Raw genomic sequence first — 23,404 nt, forward strand, 5'->3', positions numbered from 1 at the left:
GTCCACTCCAATCAAAAACAATCTGTCCACTCCAATCCAAAGCAATCTGGCCCACTCCAATCCAAAGCAATCTGGCCCACTCCAATCCAAAGCAATCTGGCCCACTCCAATCCAAAGCAATCTGGCCCACTCCAATCCAAAGCAATCTGGCCCACTCCAATCCAAAGCAATCTGGCCCACTCCAATCCAAAGCAATCTGGCCCACTCCAATCCAAAGCAATCTGGCCCACTCCAATCCAAAGCAATCTGGCCCACTCCAATCCAAAGCAATCTGGCCCACTCCAATCCAAAGCAATCTGGCCCACTCCAATCCAAAGCAATCTGGCCCACTCCAATCCAAAGCAATCTGGCCCACTCCAATCAAAAACAATCTGGCCCACTCCAATCAAAAACAATCTGCCCCACTCCAATCAAAAACAATCTGCCCCACTCCAATCAAAAGCAATCTGCCCCACTCCAATCAAAAGCAATCTGGCCCACTCCAATCAAAAGCAATCTGGCCCACTCCAATCCAAAGCAATCTGGCCCACTCCAATCCAAAGCAATCTGGCCCACTCCAATCCAAAGCAATCTGGCCCACTCCAATCCAAAGCAATCTGGCCCACTCCAATCCAAAGCAATCTGGCCCACTCCAATCCAAAGCAATCTGGCCCACTCCAATCCAAAGCAATCTGGCCCACTCCAATCCAAAGCAATCTGGCCCACTCCAATCCAAAGCAATCTGGCCCACTCCAATCCAAAGCAATCTGGCCCACTCCAATCCAAAGCAATCTGGCCCACTCCAATCCAAAGCAATCTGGCCCACTCCAATCCAAAGCAATCTGGCCCACTCCAATCCAAAGCAATCTGGCCCACTCCAGTCCAAAGCAATCTGGCCCACTCCAGTCCAAAGCAATCTGGCCCACTCCAGTCCAAAGCAATCTGGCCCACTCCAGTCCAAAGCAATCTGGCCCACTCCAGTCCAAAGCAATCAGCACCATACTAATCCAAAACAATCTGCTGCACTCCAATTCAAAACAATCTGTCCCAAATCAATCTGTCCCACTCCAATCCAAAAGAATATACTCAACTCCAATCCAAAACAATCTGCCCCAATGCAAACTAAAACAATATTCCCCACTCGAATCCAAAACAATCTGCCACACACCAATCCAAAACAGTCTGTCCCACTCCAATCCAAAGCAATCAACCCCACATTAATCTGCTCCACTCAAATAAAAAACAACCTGTTGCACTCAAACCCAATCCAATCTGTTCAACTCCAGACCACTCCGCTCCAATCCAGCCCACCTCACCTCAATCCAGTCCACCCCATCCCACTTCCCTTCACGCCATCCCAAGTCACCCCACTCCAATCCAACACATTCCACCCCAATCCAATCCACCACAACCCAATCCAGTTCAACCACTAACCCACTACAACCCATCCCACCCATCCCACTCAAAACCACCAGGTTCCAATCCACCCCACCCACCCACTCCAATCCAATCCACCCCACTCCAATCCAAACCACCACACTCCAATCCTCCCAACCCACCTCATTCCAAAACAATCTGTCCCCACTCCAATCCAATACAATCTGCTCTACTCCAATACAGCCATCCACAACAATCTGCCCCGTCCCCATCCAAAACAATCTACCCCACCCCCTCCAAAACAATCTGCCCCACTGCAATCCAAACAATCAGCCCCACTGCAATCCAAACAATCAGCCCCACTGCAATCCAAACAATCAGCCCCACTGCAATCCAAACAATCAGCCCCACTGCAATCCAAACAATCAGCCCCACTGCAATTCGTCCCACTCCAATTAAATACGCCCACTCCAATCCACTTCACCCCAATCTAATCTGCCCCTCTCCAATTTAAAACAATCTGCCCTACTCCAATCCGTCGCACTCTAATCCACCCAAATTCATCCCACTCCAACATGCTTGTCACCAGTCCAAAACAATCTGCCCCACTCCAATCCAAAGTAATATGCCCCACTCCAGTCTGCCCCACTACAATCCAAAAAATATGCCCCACTACAATCTGTCCCAGTACAAACCAAAACAATCTGCCCCGGTCCGATCGGCCCTGCTCCAATCCAAAACAATCTGCCCCACTCAAATCTGTCCCACTCCAATCTAAAAAATCTTCCCCAATCTAATCCAAAATAACCTGCCCCACGCAAACTTGCCCCACTCCAATCCAAAACAACCTGCCCCACTCCAATCCAAAACAACCTGCCTCACTCCAATCCAAAACAACCTGCCCCAATGCAAAATAACCTGCCCCAATCCAATGCAAAATAACCTGCCCCAATCCAATGCAAAATAACCTGCCCCACTCCAATCCAAAACAATATGCCCCACTTCAGACCGCCCTGCTCTAATCCAGTCCACCTCAACCCAATCCATCCCAATTCACTGCATGCCATCCCATTTCACCCCACTCCAATCTACCACAACCCACCCACATCAATCCAGTCCACCCCAATCCTATCTACCCCACACCAATCCAATCCTATTAACCCACCACAATCCAACCGACTACAGTCTAACCCACCCCACTCCAATCCAACCCATCAGAGTCCAAAACACCATACTCCAATCCACCCCACTCCAAGCCATCTAACCTAATCCAAATCCACCCCACTCTGGTCACCTCATCCAAGTCCATTCCACTCCAATTCACTTTAGTCCACTGCACTCTAATCCAGTTCATTTTAATACAATCCACTTCACACCACGTTAATCCAACCTACTCTAATCCAATCCACCCCACACCAATCCAATCTACCGCACTCCACACCGATCTAATCCATCCCACTCCAGTTCACCACACTACTCCAAACCACCCCACTCTACCGCAATCCAATCCACATCACTCCAGTTCAGTCCACCCCACTCCAATCTAATCCACACCACTCCATCCCACCCCAATCCAATTCACCTTAGTCTACCCCACTCCAGTCCACCTTAATCCTCCTTACTCCTGTCCAATCCAACCCAACGAACTCCACTCCAAACCACCTTAATCCAACCCATACCAATCCATCACAGACAAATCAAATCCACCCACACTAGTCCAATACAGTCCAGCTTAATCCACCCCACTCCTGTGCAATCCACCCCAACTAACGACCTCCAAACCACCTTAATCCAACCCACACCAATCCACCTCACACCAGTCCAATACACCCAGTCAATCCAGTCCACCCAACTCCATTCCAATCCACCCCATTCCAACCCCCACTCCAATCCAATCTAACCCACTCCAGTCCTGTACACCCCACTCCTGTCCATTCCACCCTACTAACATCAAGTCAATCCATTCCATCCCACTTCAAAAACTCCATTCCAAACCACCCCAATCCAGTCCACCTCCATCCAATCCACCTCACCAAATCCAGTCCAGCCCAGCCCAGCCCATCCCATTCTAGTCCCTACTGAATCCTTTCCACCACACTCCAGACCACTCTAGTCCAATGTACCCCACTCCAGGCCAACCCATTCCAATCCACCCCACTTCAATAAAATTCACCTCACCCCAGTCCAATTCACCTCACCCCAGTCCAATTCACCTCACTCGAGTCCAATTCACCTCACTCGAGTCCAATTCACCTCACTCGAGTCCAATTCACCTCACTCGAGTCCAATTCACCTCACTCGAGTCCAATTCACCTCACTCGAGTCCAATTCACCTCACTCGAGTCCAATTCACCTCACTCCTGTCCACCTCAACCCACTGCAGTGAAATCCATCCCATCCCTGATCTAATCCACCCCAATCCCAACCACCCCACTTCAGTCCACCCCACTCCAGTCCACCCACTCCAATTCAATCCAGTCACCCACACTCCAATCCACCCCACTTCACTCCAGTCCACCCACCTGACTCTAGTCCAACCCACCCCACTCTAGGTTAATCCAATCCACTCTAATCCAGTCAATCCAGCCAGCCAACCTACTCCAATTCGCCCCACTCCAATCCACCCCACTTCACTCCAATCCACCCACCCGACTCTAGTCCAATTCATCCTATTCTAGTCCAATCTACCCCACTCTAGTCCAATCCAATCCACTCTAGTCCAATCCAATCCATCCCACCCCAGTTCAATCCACCCTACTCCAATCCATCCAGCCAGCCGCCCTCACTCCAATTCACCCCACTCCAATCCACCCAACTTCACTACAATCCACCCACTCTAGTCCAATCCATCCCACTCTAGTCCAATACACCCCACTCTAGTCCAATCCAATCCACCCCACTTCAATCCACCCCACTCCAATCCATCCAGCCCACCTCACTCCAATCCACCCCACTGCAATAAATCCGATCTACCCCACTCAAGTCTACTCCAATCCTCCCAACTCCAGTCCAGTCTAATCCACCCCAATCCAATCCACCCCAATCCATTCGTCCGACCCTGGTCCTATCACTTTAGTCCAATCCACCCAACCCAGTCTAATCACCCCACTCCAAACCACCTCACCCCATTTCAATCCACCCACTCCATTCAGTCCACCGCATTATACTCCAATCCAACTCTCTCTACTCCAATCCACCCACCCTATTCCACCCCACGCCGCTCCACAACACTCTCTGCCACTGAACCACTGAACTCTAGTGTCCTCCACTCAAGTCTACAACTCTCTACGCCCCCGCTCCACGCCACTAAATTTTAGCCATGCTGAACAGCAGCCAAACTAATGTACAACACAGCAAAAATAGATTGCCAAAGCCAATAGCTCTTGCATAGGCGAGACCTATTTGCTTTGTCAATGCTTGTTTAGGAAGGATTTATTCCTGTTGTGACTTTTAATGACCGGGCTGCATTTATTATGTTTTCTCGTATGCTGCTGAGTTTAGTTCTACAGCCGCCTCTCCATTTTCAGTAGTAGCCTATCTCCTTTGTTCGCGCTAGTCTGAAGCAAAAAGCTTTTAAAATCTCTCACTTTCGCATTTAGAATATATTTTTCTCTAAGCAAAATGTGCTCATACTAAAAGCCACAACCTCTGAATTCTAACTCAGAAACATTTCCTTCTCATGCTACCGCAGACGCGCACAGAGTCAAGTGTTTTAGTCAATACTTTTTAGGGTCGAGAGCGCAAACACTCTGCCCCTGTTGTAATTTCTTTGTGGGCTTTTAACCACGCCCATGTCACACCCGTCACTTTTGTTGGCTCGTGGGCCTGCCTTTTAAAATTCGCTTTATTTCATCAGTGAAAGGCATGTATACGTCATGCCTTTTCCAGTATTTAGCCGTCGTCGAGAGCACCGGTCAACTACTGAAAACATGCGAGGCTCCATGTTTTCCGTATGGTTTCTAGACTACTTTTTCTCTTTATTTCGTAGACACCGCGATCTAGCTGGGCAGTAATCGAGCGCTTTTCAAGACTACCAGTTTAATTCTATTGTTTATCCTAGCGCTCCTTCGCGAGTTCAAGGTTTTTTTTTTGTTTTTTTTTTACTATGCAAAGGTAAAAACAGGACCGGTCTTTTTGTTCTAATTAGTCACCTTCGCTCATGGGGTGTTGCTTTAAATCGGCTCCCTTATGTGAAATTGTATTACTTTTCATTTTCAGTTTACGTGGAAAGAAAAGTCTAGTTAAAAGTTTACAATGCTAATAGCTCTAACTCGAACAAACGTGAGGCCCATTGCATTGCAAATGCTTGTTTCTTTTCCGTTTGTATAAAAAATAAAATAAAAAAAAACATTTTCTTGCTAGGGGTAGAAAATCAAGTATACAATTAAAAAAACATATTTGGAGTAACATCTGTAATATGGCCCTTTATTGCCAGCTCAGGGTTTGGGCGTATTTACAAACCACCAGCCTGAGGGTTTTTTACGCTGCCAGAAATTGTTGGTGGCTGCATATTTCACACAGTTACCTGTTACATATCTTATGGTGATATATGGTATATATTCACGTGAGCATAAGAAACTGGTTATTATCATTTAAGTGTGTGCAGGGCTATGAATCTTGAGTGGGTTAGGAGGCACGCTTCATTCAACATTGGTAATGCATAGCACACTAAAGTGTGCACATTTGCACATACAGTTTATGCAATGACGTTTTGTCATGTATATTTGGTTTAAAGGAAGGTATTTTACTAACACCAGGATGCTGGGGGTTCAATTTGTGCTGTATGGTAAAATCACACTGGGAGGGCCCAATTCCTATTGCAGAGTTGTTTGTTTCCCTATGTGAAGTCGTTGTGACCTGCAATTTTTGTCGTTGTGACCTTTTTGTCGTTTCTGTCGTTGTGGTTTTCATAATGCAATAATAAATGCGTGAATGTGTGTTTATTAGTACAGTTCCTTTAAACAACGTGTTATTGGGTCAGATTTATTTTTACTCTCCAAGCATACTGTACATGTATGTAGAGTTTGTGTACTTACTGCTTTAATGTCCGCTTTTACAGGCAGCAGGGAAAAGAAAGCCAGCAGTTGGATTGTAATGACTGTGTTGAATTGGTTGGTAGATGGCACTGAAATCACCTTTAACAGCAGCATCTTTGATTGAAAACCTGACAACACAAAAAAAGAAATCAAGTGTCAGAGAAAAATGATCATTTCATATTCTGCGGTATATAGTGCAACATCTGCAGGAGAGTTGAAGGCATACTGTAAATGTAAACACATAAGAATTTTATAAATCTTTTTCTCATCTCAGTGGTGCAAAACTGCTCTCTCTCTAGGGCTGTTAACACTTGGCGATCCCCTTATCCATACTTTCAGTGGAGGACAATGAATCACACATTTGTATGCAGGTTTATGTTTCCATGGAAACAGGATAGCTACAATCACTCAGCATACTTCGGCCTTGTCTTGATTGAGGGAGGGAAGGAACTGGCAATGAACATGGTGGGGTGATGTTCAAGCCTTTGCACCAAGCAAACCAATTATATGACTCCCATCATTAAAGATGTGACCTTGAATTTAAATTATTTTATTCTGGTGATTAATGCGAGTATCAGTCCTCCAGCAGTTACAGATCTGAGGGAGATGTGGCCTTATTCTAGGATTTTTTTTTTCTCATCTTATTCCCCATCCACATATTCTCATACTGTATGGCCAAGATGCGAGGAACAGAAATTTTGACAATCAATCATGTAAAATACCCTAAACACAGGAGTTGCATCTACCTCTTAGGAGCCACAACCCATTGCCGTAAGTACAAATCGCAATGGCTCTTAGGTTTTCACATTCGTTTGTACATTGCATTATTGCTTGCGATTGTTCTTGCTTATTGTCTACTTTTTTAGGTGTTTATTAGGGTCACAATCAATAAAGTTTAAAACTCCTGAAAAAGTTTCTCAGTTTTGACAGGAGGATGGCAGTCGGTTAACTTTATGATCAGAAAATGCTTGCGAACATGTAAAAAAAGGCTAGTGTTCCAGTAACTACCTTGTTATAGTACTGGGGTTTTGCTTTCATGATACTGTGGATGTTTGCAACTTCTTTGCGATCATGTAGCATATGTAGTGCGCATAACCAGGTGCTCGGGTTTTATTGTGTAGTGTTCTTTATCATTTCATTTATTTTGTGCATGTGCTTTTACTTGAATTTTCATTTATGTTTTCATATGTTTATACATTTTAGACCAGGCTTCTCCAGCAGGTTTTTCGTGAGGTACTGGTAGCTCTCCCGCCACCTGCAAATTGCTCTCATGTGTGAAGCCCACCCTACTCAACTGAAGCTTTCACCTGGTTGAATTAATATGTATACTAAAACTGAAAAAATGTGTCTTCGAGACGAATATTAGAATTCATAATTTCCAAAATAAAGTTAAAGTTGATATTTCAGTAATAAATCATGTCGCGTTGGAGATACTTCTTACTAATATTACCTTGGTGCCAGAGGAATTTCAGCTGTGGCTGTTACATATTACTCATTTAGAGGCATTCAAAACTGATAAAGCCTTTTTTACATTATTGCTTGCAAGCCTGCCTGCACAGAAGTGATCACTGCTGACAATTTTGCCAGAGGTGGTCACTAATGTAATCTTGTCTTATGTGGTCACTATTGCAACGCTAATAATGTTAATAGCTCAGGATGCTTTTCACTGAACATAAGTAGGCCTTATTACAAGAAAGGTTGGAGACCCCTGTTTTAGCAATATTAAAATGCTGTATTCACCTCTCTGGGTGGACCTTTACATCTGTATTCCAACTGTGCTAATTATGTAATTTTAGCCATATAGGGGTATACAACAGATAGAGACACAAAACGTCTTCAGGCCTTTCAAGCTTCCTGTATTCCAGAGCCCCCCCACCTAAACCACTAACTTAACAGATCAAGTGGATGCAAAGGCGTATGCAAATACCATTAAGATGGAGAAAACTAGAGCACTCACAATGCCTCCACTATGTCACATTACCCTTCCCTCACTTCACTTCCTTTACCCCGGCTCTCCCATGCAAACTACTTTCCCCACCATTGTTACCGCTTGTTCCCCTCAAATTCCCTAATCCCCTTTCCCTCCGTGTAGGTCACCTCCCTTCTGCAGGCAGAGAAACAGTTTGAGGGTCTTTTCTTGCTTTTTTATCAGATGAAATCCCCCATCTTTTACCCAACCTGTCCTTCATACTTTCTACCCTGCTTGAGAAGCCCAGCCCACCCCTTGCGCTTCCACCCCTCCCCATGGAGCTGCACATGCTTTGTTTTTTGTTTGAGGAGGGAATGAACCATCTGGACGAGTAGTGTAACTGCCCCCAACTAAAACCACTAAATCAACTTCACTGGATGACATGATGAATAAGTTATGTTTACCAAAAGGAAGATTTTGAATTGTGATTTTCAATCTCTTTTTGCACTGCTCATAGCACAACGTCCTGTCTGGCGATAGAAAGAAGAATTCTGCTTCACTCACAAAAATATTTGTATTGTTATTGTAGTAAAAAAAAAAAAAAACGAAAAACCAATATGCTACAAGAGAATTGAAGAAAAACTGTTCACTCTCTAAGCAACCTTAAGAAATCATGGGGAACCTGCACTCAGTGACAACAATGTGCTCCAGTGGGTCCATTGGAAATACTCTCTACAAAATGACTTAAGAATTATTATTGTGCTGTAACTTTAAGGACAGGACCAATAACTACTTAACTTACAAACTTTATATGAGCCAAGCTGGAAATTAAATCCAAAATCATAGGAATACCCAGAGGACAGTACAATTTAAATATAAGGATACACTGAATGCCCTCCCTGAACAGCACATGATCCCATACTCACTAAACTAGTGACCCTCTAGGGTCTAAAACCCTTTCTGGAGTTAATCACAGTCCCGGTCCTACTCTAAATGTCTTATTAAATAAACAATCTTGAATGAAAAAAACATAACTTAAACACGTTTATCACTTTCATATAAAGCTCCATGCTGTGATCGGTTTACATACCTTTTGCACAATGCATTCAAGCAATTGTTAGAAAGTTGTCAAACAACCTAAAATTTCAAAATAATATTTAAAATTCACAGCCACTGCCCAATGTCTTTTGAGGATCTAATAATGATATAAAACCAAATGTATCAAATGCAGATAGGCCTTTCTGAACAGTGACTGTTATTGTCCCCAGATGCTGAAAAAGCTTTAAATTGTATAGATCTAATCTGTTTAGACTGTTTGCCTAACATATTGGAATAAGGCTCAGGTTTAAACTGTTTATCTTGATCAACTTCTCTTGACCCTTAGATAAAATCAATAAGAACCTCGAGAGCTGCACTTAATGCTAGTGCTCATTATTCCCATTCACAACTGGTGAATCACTGACACTTCGGCACAAGGAAAACCAAACCTTACAGAACATACATACGAAAAACAAGACCATGAAGTTGCACGTATTCCTAGCGATATTTTTTTTGCAACGTTTGCTGCTCACAATCTATTTTTCTCAATCCTGTAAAACAGTGTTAGTATCCAATATTAGGTACACAAAATGCATATATCTGCATACAGGTGAATTAATCAAAATAGTTATAAACTTTTAATTTAAGCAAGAGACAAATGATGCATTTACGGGTATATTCCCACAGTCCTCTTTTAAAGCATAATATGCTGAAACTCAAGAAGAACTAATTCCATCACCTTGAGAGCTCATTCATTTATCTTGGACTGGGTGAACAATTAGCATCAACCTATAATGAAACCAAAACAAGATGCTATCAACCAAGGGGAAATTATGTATTTTTACATGGAAAAAAACAAAAGGCCCCAGATTGTTATAAGGTCCTGCTTGACTCTGTTCTAACCAAACATTGCATAATTGACTCTTTTACACTATAAGGCTTTTGAAAACAAACATAAAATTCTCCCAACCTGTGTTCCAAATGTTGTGTGATTCAACCCTATTGAGAAATGCTTGTTACTAAAAACTGAGAGGAAAAGTGTAGGTAGTCGTTTTACTTTTTTTAACATGTCATGTGAGTATTTGAAGGTAGTCTTCATCAAAGAGTTAAGAATTACCTTTTTCCCAAAGGATGTGGGAAGCAAGTTTGCAGTATGTGTGGGCATTTTGCATCCATGACCACCCACAGTTTATGTTTGTTTCAAAAGCCTAATAGTGTGAAGAGTCAATTATGCAATGTACAGTGAAAACATTCACATTATTTCTCACCATTATTCAACCACCTAACAATGGTCAACATGCTTGCATTTTCACTCTAATTTGTTTCCTGCAAGCAAAGTAAGTTTACAAGTAAAAACATAATCCAGGGATGTGGAATTCCTATCGCCCGGGACATCTTGTTTGGGGTCAAGGGCAACAAGTTTTTATGTTTACTTTGTCCTTGGGACAAGTAGGCCCAACCCTTTGCAGCACAAACCCTTTGGCTGCCTGTTTACAGAGAGTGGAACTCTCTGCAGTTGAGGTAATGTGTTTCCAAAAAAATAATGCTGGTCGAACTTGTATTTATGGTTCATTATTTGAAAGCCTTCATTATTAGGGTGAGTGCTGTAAATAAATGTTTTAAGGTCACACTTCACTATGGACGTTGGTTCCAGTACAAAAAAAAAAACGTGTATACACATGTTTGAAAAGTTTAGGCTATGAGGCTAAGTATAATGCTCCCACAATGCTCTCTGATTAGATACAAATGAAGTGTCATTTAGTAAAATGTGTTGATGCATGCTAGTATTTCCCAAAAATATTTCTAATGGAAAATCAGTGTAACCATTTTCAACACGATTATGGGAAGCATGAAAATAAACAAACACTGACAAAGCCAACTGATCTGACATTTTTATAAGTCTTTTAGTTTCATCAATGCGGGTCTTGTTTTGACATGGCTTTTGTAACACTTTATTGTTGTGGGAGCTACCAGGCCCTCAACGTTGTAACAAACACTGGCAAAAAGAAACCAAAAGGATTTTGAACTCTAACAGCACACGCTGCCACCAGTGGCATAACAAAGGCCCCGCAGCCGCCCTCCAGGGGCCCCTTCAGCACAGCACCTGCCCTGAGTGAGTCTGGAGAGGGGGCTCCTCCATGTTCTTTGCAAAGGGGCACCCTCCAGTTTCGTTACGTCACTGATTGCCACTGTAGTTCCTGACACTGAACAAAACTACTTTGTGTGCCAATATGCTCCTTGTGGAAGAGCAGAATGCGATCATTCACAGTAAAGCCAGCCGAAAGAGAGAGAAATAGAAGTTTAATAAAAACAAAATGTCTTTGTTAACACCAGACCTATTTAGGGACCAAGACCCACATGTAGGTAGCTTTTTGCATGTCGCAAACAGCGACTTTCGCTGTTTGCGATGTGCAAAAAGCACATTGCGATGCACAAACCCAGTTTTGCGATTCGGTAACCTGGTTACCGATTCGCAAAATGGGTTTGGGACTCCTAATTAGGAAGGGGTGTTCCCTTCCTAATTTCGACTCGCAGTGCAATGTAGGATTGTTATGTGACAGCGAACGCAGGCGCAAACCAATCGCAGTTTGCACCCATTTCAAATGGGTGCTAACACTTACGCAAAAGGGAAAGGGTCCCCATGGGACATGTCACTGTAAACATTTGCGGACCACTACCTGCTCTGAAAAAATGAAACAAAAACATTTCATTTTTCGTTTTTGTAATGCATCTCGTTTTCCTTTAAGGAAAACGGGCTGCATTACAAACAAAAAAAAAAACTGCTTTATTGAAAAGCAGTCACAGACATGGTGGTCTGCTGTCTCCAGCAGGCCACCATCCCTGTGAGGGCTGCTATTCGCAAGGGGGTCGCAAATTGCGACCCACCTCATGATTATTTATGAGGTGGGCATTTGCGAAGCCCTTGCGAATCACAGATGGTGTCGGGGACACCATCCTACATTCGGATTTGCGACTCGCAAATTGCGAGTCGCTCTGACTCGAAATTTGCGGGGTCGCAAATCTGAACCTACCTACATGTGGCCCCAAATTCTTAAAGAAAGCCTCAAAAGTGCAACCATGGTATATGTCGTACCCCTATAAAATATTTGTGAACTGTATTTTAGCATGGGTAAATACGATGTGTAGATTTGCTCATGTGAAAATCTGTTGAGCATTTGCAAGTTCATTTTCACTCCAGCCACTTTCTTCCCAACCCTGGAAGAAGTTCTAATTCTGCCATTGTCAGGAGTAAATGTCCAACCTTTCTTATTATGGGAAAATATTAGAGAGAAGCTGGTGAAAATCTTTAAAACATGCAGGTTAGTAGGTTTGCAGACTCAAAGGCATTCCAGCCCTGGAACGATTGCTTACTGCTTCCTCCAGCCCCAGTATGCAGATCTGCAGAAAGGTGGCAAAATAAGGAAATTGCAACAGTAGGGATTGAAACTGCAAGTATTCAAGCCCTACTATGGTAGTAGCCCTGGCATAATCAGAGAGGCTATTATCAGAGCTCTTACATAATGAGATTGCTGCCATAATTTGTCGCCACACTACATGGCACCAAAGGGACAAGTAGATCTTTTTACAGGACAAGTAGATTTGAGAAGCAACCTGTCCCCTGGACAAGTAGATATTTTAATAAATTCCACACCCCTGCATAATCATACGTTTTTCACTAGCTCAATGGGAACTCAAGCTCCCTCTACATTTGTTATTAGACTCTCTTGCTGGATCTGACAAATATCTTCCAGAGAATGGGGTAATTGCATTTCACTACTCATCTCAATGAACCTCATAAATCTGGATCTGGGAAATGAGTAAACAAATATTTACTCCTACATTGGATGACCTCCCTGGCTACTGGGCAAGACTGTATTCTTTGCTAAACTACATATGGATGGATCTTACAAATACTCATAACAACTATGGACTCGATATGGACTCAAACCTACTGCTCAACTCATTCTACCCAGGAACCTTATTACTGCATGCCGCTTAACATGGAATCACATATCAATATTCCCAAGGATCAGCTCTTCCACCCAGGCACACAACGTACCTTTTAGAGACTAATTTACTATATGTAGAGTCTCACAGTAATTAGGAGGCCCAAACAACCCACTCTGGGCCATCTTTATCTTGAAAACTGAGGAGGTAGGGAACTTAATCTACTTACTGAACACACCTGGTGATACCCCTGAAGAAAAAGTGCTGCCATTACATTTAACTTTATAGTTAAGGCTAACTATAGCTTTGTAATAGCCATATATAAACAGCAAGTAGTATTTTTGTACCATTGCCTTGCTTCCATAGACATAACGCATTAGATCCAACATATCACTTTTATCAAAAACATCATGCTTATTATTAACCATATAGGTGTGGTTGTCAGCCAACATCTGAATCCCTCACTACCTCCCCAGCGTGTGTGCTGGCCATTGGCTGACACTGGGGAAGCACAAAAAGGTCGCTCTGGTGGAAGTCCTTTTTCTGATTGATTAGGCTGCTCAAGAAGAGCTTCCTGAGCAGTCTGATCCTTAGGTTTTTTTACTACAATAATACAATGATGATCAGTACACAGGGACATTGACATCATTGCAGTAAAATCGAAACTCAATTGCCAATGGTCTTGTTTTACTTTCACTAAATCAGTGTTCAGGGGGCTATGTCAGCCCATTAAGCACCGATTTTAATGCTAGGGGTATCGTTAGAAAGGTGAGAATCTTCCCTTTCCAAAGGTATGTCTGCCCAGTGGATCCTTGTTTGGGGATCGCCACAAGAGAGTGATCCCCAAGCAGGGATCCACAGTCTAGCACCAGGGATGAGGGAGTGGACCCTTGGGCAAGGAATTACGCTCTCCCTCAGCCAGTTTTTTTTTTATTTCAGTCTTTCTGCCTCCCAGGGGCATGCAAGAGCTCCCACTGACATTGGTTTGATTTGTTCCTGTTGTGGGCACTAGGCCTAGCCATAGAAGCGAACAGCGTTTTTATTGGCACAAGTGAAGTAATGCTGAGTGGTAGGAATTTTGTGGATTATGGAAGTTTACATCACAAACGTGATAGGAAAATTTGTGATTTCAGGTAAGGTTTGCATGGCATTGTGGGTAAAAAAAAGTTTTTAAAAACTCACATGATCCGCACAAGTTACCCATCCTGCATTCTGTAAGGTCAATGGTTCCCAAACTTTTCTGAGCTATGGCTTCTTAACCTTTTGCCCGTGGCTCCCCATTATGTTACTTTTGCTTGGCAGGTGGCGAGATGTAAGCCCAGACTTGGGAGTACTTCCATTTTTCTCCCTGAAAATAACTGGGGGAAGCTAATGAAGATATTATAATCATAGATGTAATCCTGTCCTATTCACTGAGGAGCCCAATGTAGTGTCAACAACTGATTGTAGGGACACGGGGATCTTGGAGAAGTGTACCATTACTTCACCTTGATGTCATGCTTTTTAAAGAGGCATTTCTTTAGCTTGTTCCCGAGTATGGTTTGTGAGGCCATGATAGATACAGGAATGTTGTTTCAGATCCTGGGTGCATTGATAGAGAAGGTCTGAGCCTGTCTAGTTTGTTCTTTTTTGCACATTATTGTCTCCAGTATTATGGTACCAGGCTGTCCTTGTATCCGTGGCAGTGTGGTCCTTGAGACTGAGGTTTGTGTCCAGGGTGAATCCAACTAACTTGGTGTTGTATGAAAGTTGCGGTCTGAACTGGTTCCAGTTGGTGCAGCTGACTCAGGTTTAGACTAATTATTGCTTGTTTTTCATTGCAAATAGCCCCTTGCGGGCTGAGCTTCAGATAGATGCTGAATATACAGTTCTCTATGAGGGCCAGACATTTCTTGTGGTGTGGAATGCCTGGAGCAGAGGACACGCTCCAGCAATATGATCAATTCCCAGCAACACCCTGTGAGCGCTGATTACAGCAGTGACTTCACCCTGCAGGCTAGACATAGACCCCCAGGACATACATGAGCACACGCTCCGTCCTCTAATGATCACACCTAACTCTTATTAATCCCCCTGAAGAAACTAGAGTAAATGCAAATAACATCTTCATTGAGGGGGCTGAGGATGAACTGTTGGTCATACAAACTGGGCCCCTTATTGTACACACGTAAATAAGCTCTATACATATCCGCGCATAAATGTGAGTGTGGTGAACTATAAACCTTGATGTACAAACGTACTTGCAATAGAACGGGCTATGCATTATGGTTCTTGGACCAAAAAGGACAAAAGGTGCACATTCCACCGTGCCTCCGTGAGGTCAGACCATTTTATTTAAAAAAACACACACGTGCATCTTGGTTTACCAGTCTTTAAAACCCGTACCGGGCAGGTAACAATCAAAAGCTTACTCTACATAACAGGTTCTATACCAAGCCCAAACAGCTGCACAGATTAAAATCAGAAATTGCTGATCAGTCAAAAAGACGTGCTGATATAGCTTGAGGCATGGAGCTTTAACCTGTTATATATACGGACGAGTGCGTTAGGAAAATAAATGATTTTCTTCAAGGTAACAGCATAACACTTCACAACCTCACATCATCTCTTTTGAGCGCGTTTGGTAAGCCAATAATTGTACAAAGAAACGCCTGTGTGTGCCTAAAATTCGAAAGCTTGCAGAGTTTATTTTGAAAGGCTTGCATTAGTGACTGTGTGTGAGATGGGACATTTGAACTGGGCAGCAACACCATGAAAGCAATGTAGACTAGACAATGCCAAGGGCCAGGCGCCTCAGGCCATTTGCAAATTAAACAGCTTCCTCCATTCAAAACAAAGGAAACGGTGGATTTTTAAGCCATGAAAAACATATCCCTGACCCAAGCCATTTCAAAGTATAAATCGGATCACAATCATAACCAGCATTTTCATAAGAAACCATTGGTGCCGTTTTGATAAAGTTGAGAATTAAAGTTTTTGCTAAGAAAAGTCTGCTCTCAGATATAAATAACCTAGGGCAGTAGTTCCCAACCTTTTTGACTTTTGTGGGCCCCCACTTTATCATTACTGAAACCTAGTGACCCCCACTGAATGTTAATTGTATTCGGGGACCCCCTCCACTGAGTCATTACTGGAAGTTGGGGACCCTGGCCTAAACATTGTTGATTATTTGAAATGCAAAACACTACACAAAAATACAGATACAAGCATTCATCAAATACATACACAAACAATAACATTTTATTTCATTTGTAAACAAATGTAAATAAAAAAAAAAATTAAATAGAAGGGTTGGAGCTTTTCTAAATTCAACTGAAGCCACACATCGTCCATACTACATTCTGTTTGATGCAGCTGCACTGCTCCCATGAATCAATCTGAGAATTCTTATTTAATTTTTAGCCTCCAAATTCATATTTCTTAGCATTTACAGTATGTTTTAAGATGTTCAGATGTACTTTTTGCCACTTTAATTACATACACGTTATTAATCTGTTAGGATTATTTAATTTTCTATGGAGTTGCAGACCCCTAGGGGTCCCCGGACCACGGGTTGGGAACCACTGACCTAGGGGAAATCGAGACTCCCAGACAACTAACATATTCCCACACTGAGCTAAGCTGACATTTGCATATCTATCTAGGCTTGAGTGCCCAAACAAAATAAAGCAGGTGGTGAACATGTTGTGGTAACCAAACTGAGTGCTTGGTGTACAGCGTCTCTGGCTAGTTTTGATGCCGCATCAGTGTAAGGCAGCTCACAGATTGGAAACCACTGCTCTAGTTGCCTAGCTTTTAAAAATGTCCAGGTTAGCTATGTTTCCCAAGATGCCGACTGACCAAGGGCCCAAAATCCACAATTATCAACTTTGCAAAAAACAGGTCAGTTTTGAGTGGAAAAATTTGATGTTTTAATGTTACATTTTGGGCCAATTCCTGTTGCACACAGTAGACCTATCCACATATGTGAGGTACCACTTTTATCGCAAGACTTAGGGGAATGCTGGTTTGAAGGAAGTTTTCTGCTCCCTGTGGATTCCAGAACCTTCCATCACAGAAATCTGAGAAATATGTGTTTGTTTTAGTCAAAGTTTGAGGTGTTGAAGGGATTCTGGGTAAAATAACCTGGTGAAGGCCACAAAAGTCACCCCATCCTGGATTTCCCTAGGTGTCTAGTTTTACAAAATATACACTTTGCTAGGTTTTCCGAGGTACCTGCAGAGTTAGGACCTAAAAATCCAAAGCTACCCACTTTGCAAAGTGAAGGTGAATTTTTAGTGGAAAAATGTGATGTATCCATGTTGCGTTTTCGGCCGTTTCCTGATTTAGGCACTAGGCCTACCAGCAAAAGTGAGGTACCATTTTTAACAGAAGACATATGGGAGCATAGAATAGTAAGATATTTGTTATTACTAATTTGGATTTTGCTGCATTTGTGCCTTCCATATTTAAGCTAGTGTGTAAGAAAAATGTGCTATGCTTTTTAAAAATCCCCAAACTGTTGTAAGAAATCGATTTTCTGATTCAGTTCTGCATGTTCTTGCAAGCTGGGAAGATTGTGGCTTCAGCACAGAAAATTATTTGTTGGTGCTATTTTAATGAAAAAAAACAGACACTAAACCTTTTCCAATTCTTCAAAAAAACTCAAAATGTAGCTATATTTTGGCTATTTGCTCAGTCCTCTACTGGGAAATCCACAAACCTTGGGTACCTTTAGAATTGCCAGAATGTTGGGAAAAAGAATTCAAATTTGTTGTGGATACCTTATGTGGACAAAAGGTTATGGAGGCCTAAACACAAACTACTCCAAATAACCAGAAAAGGGCTCAGCACTGTGGCAGGGATGTGGCATTCCTATCGCCCGACGCCCCAGACATATTGTTTGAGGTCAAGGGCAACAAGTTTTCATGTTTATTTTGTCCTTGATTATGGTCACACTGCACTACTGACAGTGGTTCCAGTTAAAAAAAAAATTTCATACATGATTGAAAAGTTTAACAATATGAGGCTAAGTACAATGCTCCCAGAATACTCTCTGATTAGATGCAAATATTTGCTGAAGCTTGTAAACAAGAGTTCAGAAAACAAATGCAAGTAGGAAAAAAAGAGTTTTGCTACTATGACATTTTAGGTGCTATTTCTTTGAAGCTTAGTTTAGTAAAATGTGTTGATACATGCTAGTAGTTCTAAAAAATATTCCTAATGAAAAATCAGTGTAACAATTTTTAACGAGATTATGGGAAGCATGAAAATAAACAGGCACTGGCAAAGCCAACCGATCCAACATTTTTGGGAGTCTTTTGGTTTCGTCAATGCGTGTCTTGTTTTGACATGGCTTTTGTAACCCTTTATTGTTGTGGGAGCCGGCTCACCCTCACCATTGTAAACAAACATTGGCAAAGAGCAAAACAATTTTTTTGGTCTCAAAAAGCACACATTGAGATCAGTGGCCTAACAAAGGCCCCACAGCCCCCCTCCAGGGGGCCCACTCAGCACAGCACCTGCGCTGAGGGAATCTGGGGGGGGGAGGGAGTGAGGGGTCCCCCTCCATGTTCTTTGCAGGGGTACCACCTCCAGTCTCGTTACGCCACCGACTGCCACAGTGGTTCCTGGCACGGAACAAAACTTTGTGTGCCAATATGGTCATTGTGGAAGAGCAGAATGTGATCACTCACAGTAAAGCCAGCCGATAGAGAGAGAAATAGAAGTTTAATAAAAAGAAAATGCCTTTAACGCCAGACCTAATTAGGGACCCAAATCGTAAAGAAAGTTACAAATGTGGACCCATGGTATATGCCCTTGAATTAGTGCCTTTCATGAATTCACAAGAACTTACAGAAGATGATCAGGAAATCGTACTCCTCCAAAATATTTGTGAACTGTATTTTAGCACAAGCAAATATGCATGTGTAGATTTGCTCATGTGAAAATCTACTGAGCGTTTACAAGATAATTTCCCTCCAACCACTTTTTTCCCCAACCCTGGAATCACTTCTACTTCTGCCACTGTCAGGGGTACATTTCCAACTTTTCTCTTTATGGGTAAAAATTTGAGAAGAGCTGGTGAAAATCCTTAAAACATGACAGTTAGTAGGCAGACTCAATAGCATTCCAGCCATGGAACTATTGCTTACTGCTTCCTCCAACCCCAGCATGTAGATATGCGGAAAGGTGCAAAATAAGAAATTGCTATAGAGGGGATTGAGATTGCAAGTATTCCAGCCCTACGATAGTAGTTGCCCTGGCATAATTAGAGGTGCTATTATCAGAGCTCTTACATAATTAGATGGCTGCCATAATATGTTGCCGCACTACATGGCACCTAAGGGACAAGTAGATTTTTTACAGGACAAGTAGATTTAAGAAGCAACTTGTCCCATGGACTAGTAGATATTTTATTAAATTCCACACCCCTGGCACTGTGGGAGGGAGGCCCAGCAGCTAAGGGGTTAACAAATGCCCATCAGAATGCATCACATACATCCAACACAGAAAAGATGTGCCAGAAATGTGTCCATCATAGTGTTAACATCATTAACATGCTACACAATAACATTCAACAGAAAACAGCAGGCAGAGCCCTTACTCACAAAAACGAGAAATCCCATATAGTTACTCATCAAGGCACCAAAGAGCCAAACACCTCCACAATTCACAAACACATCTCCTTTGCAGGGACAGCTGGTGAATCTACACAGATGCACAAGGAAAGAGCAAAGGCTGTTGATCCTAAATTTTAACAACCAAAAATATACACTGAATGCTAAATAAATACAACATGAATCAAACTGAGATTCAAGCCAGAACACATTACCACTCGAACATGATACCACACTAAATACAATTTCAGACTGCAATATTAACCTCCAGTCACAACTAGGGACGTGGCCAAGATGGCGGCTGAGTCGGACGCTTTGTGAACAGGTCAGTCTCAGGCCCCAACATTATCCTGCCATACCTTGCCCATCTGGCTGCAAAAATTAAATATCCTACGGTTCGGACGCACGTAGTGCAAAGGGTTTACCAGCAATCCATTTCTTTTGTCTACTGGACCTAGACAATCGGAACCGCCCAGAGAGTGTACTGTTGGCCAGAAGAAGCCGTGCTGTGCTCTCGTACTACCTAGTACCCCGGCACTCACTCTTACTATTGACTTCCTGTCTGTACAAATGAGTGATCACAAGCTCTGACAACGCTGCGCCAGAGCTGAGTGAGCTCCAAAGCAGGATGACGACAACCAGCGCTTGGGTTGGTCTGGACATGGCCTACTCTATGTGATGGGGCAGCTGGGAAGCGCAATGGTCATGGCAACATCTGTGGCGCTTCTCATGGTGAGTCCTGCACGCTTGAAAGGCACCCTAGCTGCAATCCCACACCAGCTCCCGAAGATTATTGCTTCCAACTACATTAACAGATGACAGGGACATCAAAGCAGATGCACAGGTACGTGGGTGGCAGTGAAATCTCTAATGGGAGGAATGCCCAGAGACTGACTCTGCTCCTTTCTTAGGTTATTGGTGCTGGACATAAGGCCTGGCAGGGGGCACACGAACACTTGAACAATGTTCTGTCAGCCTATGATTCCAACTGTTTCTCCCTGGCAGGGCAGCTTGCTATATAAAAAGATTCTAAGCTGCATATTGCGGCGATTACAAGCAGTTGCCCACACATCTCCAGGGCGCCCCTCATCATGGTGCTGCACTACTAAACTATTACTAGTCACCCCAGGAGTAAATGCGCCATACCCTAATGTGGACACGGAGTTTGGCAACTCTTTCCACCCACAATAATACCCGTGCTGATGGAGACATTTATGCTGGAAATATACTCACTACATAGCCCTGCTTAAATCGCATGGCACATAGACTGTGCTTGGGAGTGAGCCTCTTTGCCTGGCAGCAGTGCCTCGAGAAGGGACACAATTAAAGGACCGACAGCAGATAATAACCACTATGCCCTGTATCATCCAGACAGTTACTGATTGGGGCGCTCCATCACTACCCCAATCTGAGACACTGAAAATAGGCTAACTCCACTCAGCATCATAAGCATGTATTTTTACAGGTGTTTAAAACATTCACACCTCACATCTTGGCGACACCAGTACTCTCCCAAACTTCCATCTGTGAGACAAAGGTACATAGCAGCATGACAGTGAAGCCTAAACTCTTCAAGCTCCCACCACAGCAGCTCAATCATCCTCACTCATCACCTACTACAACTGACCCCTCAATTACACTGCAACAATTAGAAACCACACTTCATGCACACTCAACCCAATTTAAGAAAATCCTGCAGGCGATCCTGGGTACTAAAACTTCACTGGAAAATAAGATTGACTCAGTCTCCCAAGATGTCAACCTCCTATGTGCTGACTATCGCAAACAGACTGATAGGGTTGAAGAAACTGAATCTTCTCTGGACACCATGATACCTACTGTCCAGGAGCTGCAAACCCAGATAAAATTGCCTAGTCCAGAGGTGGCGACCGTGCACCACAGAGCGGAATATGCAGAGGGACACTCTAAACTAAATAACGTTTGCTTCATGGGTTTCCCTGAAAAACTGAAAGGCCAATGCACGGAGCTTTTCATAGAAAACTGGCTGACGGACAATGTACTGAATGGGAAAGTTCCAAAATTATTTTAAATCAAAAGATTGCATAGAAACCCCGGTAAACAACTTCCACTGGGTGTTCCACCTCACACCCACTAATTGCCTGTTTTCTCTAGTACTGGGATCATGATGTAATCCAACAGCGATTTCAGACCCAGGGGCAGTGGCGCTTTGAAGGCACTTCCATCACCGCATATCCGGATTTCACTGTGGAGGTGAAATGGCAAAGGGGCTTCTATGCAGAAATTAAACAGCGTCTAAGAGATCAGAAAATCAAATATGCCTAGATGCTTCTTGCCAATCTCCGAGTAATGGATGGTAAGAAGACCCACATTTTTCTACGCCTTAGGACATCTGGACATGGATGCACGCTAACGGTATCCCTTCGACAGGTGAACATGAATCTGGCGAATGGCTGACCCCTCACACCCATCGTTGCCGACGTAATTGATCGCAAACCAATACCACTAAATCCCAGGCAGCAGTAGAAAGAGCCAAGGTACTATAAGAGGACACCCAATACTCCGCGAACACCTTTGCAGTGCTTCGAGAAAGACACCAGTCAGACTCTGGCTCGGATGCGGGTAGCTCTCAAACTACTTCGTCAGACATGACTAAAGGTCCAGATGTCACCCCTCGCACAGCAGATGATCTCGAACTGTTAAATATTGAACTAACTGGGGTGGATCCACACCCCTACCATCGTGCTACACCAGGAGAGTATACTCCCAGAGATCTGGGAAATGGTGCGAAGTTGGTCCCAGCTTTTCTATTTTTCTCATGGCTATGCACTGGAATTATATCTCCTGATTGTTTGTTTTCACCAACCCAACACCTCTTTTGCAACACGAAGGAACCCGGAGATACATATCTGTAAGCCCACGTCCGACGTACACATATCTATTTTGGCATTTGCCAGAGGGGTGCTGATATGCATATGGTGCCCGTCGCCATGCAGTATACCAAGACAGATGTTTGAGGCCTATATGTTGTCTTAGAAGGACTCTTAGACTGTTCACCCTTAACGATAGTAGGAATTTACATGCCCGCCCATGCCCAAGGAGGCTTCCTCAACACACTCATACCTGCACTTTTATGACCCGCTGGCCAAATGTCTATGGGGTGGGGACTTTAACTGCGTGCTAAACGTGGACCTTGACCAATCATTTCTCCCACTACGTGGGGCATCAAGCAGCAGGGTATCCAGTTGTTTGCGTTCTTGTGCAAAGGATAGAGGGCTCCATGACCTATGGCGTATTAGTCACAAGTTAGAGAATAGTCCTTTTATTCCCCCGGGGCATGACCTCCATACTAGGATAGACTTGATACTGGGCCCTATCTCCCTAGGATAAATGACCGCACACTCAGAGTACCTCACCCACACTCTCTGTGATCACTGCCCATTGCTACTAGAGTTGCAATGGGGCAGGCCGCGCACAAATATTCCCACATGGCATTTGCAGAGTGAAGCCCTGTCCGACCCTCCCTTCAGAGAGGAGCT

The 23,404-nt window shown here is 43.3% G+C and overlaps 1 protein-coding gene across 4 annotated transcripts in view; it reads right to left on the bottom strand.

Moving 5' to 3' along the window:
• Positions 1-23,404, bottom strand: part of RNF13 (ring finger protein 13) — a 292,449-nt gene that overhangs the window by 235,830 nt on the left and 33,215 nt on the right. For all 4 annotated transcript variants that reach the window (XM_069213370.1, XM_069213366.1, XM_069213369.1 and 1 more), the window contains one exon: positions 6,393-6,520. In XM_069213370.1, coding sequence (XP_069069471.1) covers positions 6,393-6,506 — 114 coding nt within the window. In that variant the 5' untranslated portion in view covers positions 6,507-6,520. The remainder of the gene's footprint in view (positions 1-6,392; positions 6,521-23,404) is intronic.

Source organism: Pleurodeles waltl, chromosome 11 (genome assembly GCF_031143425.1).
Source record: "Pleurodeles waltl isolate 20211129_DDA chromosome 11, aPleWal1.hap1.20221129, whole genome shotgun sequence".
Classification (NCBI taxonomy): Eukaryota; Metazoa; Chordata; class Amphibia; order Caudata; family Salamandridae; genus Pleurodeles; species Pleurodeles waltl.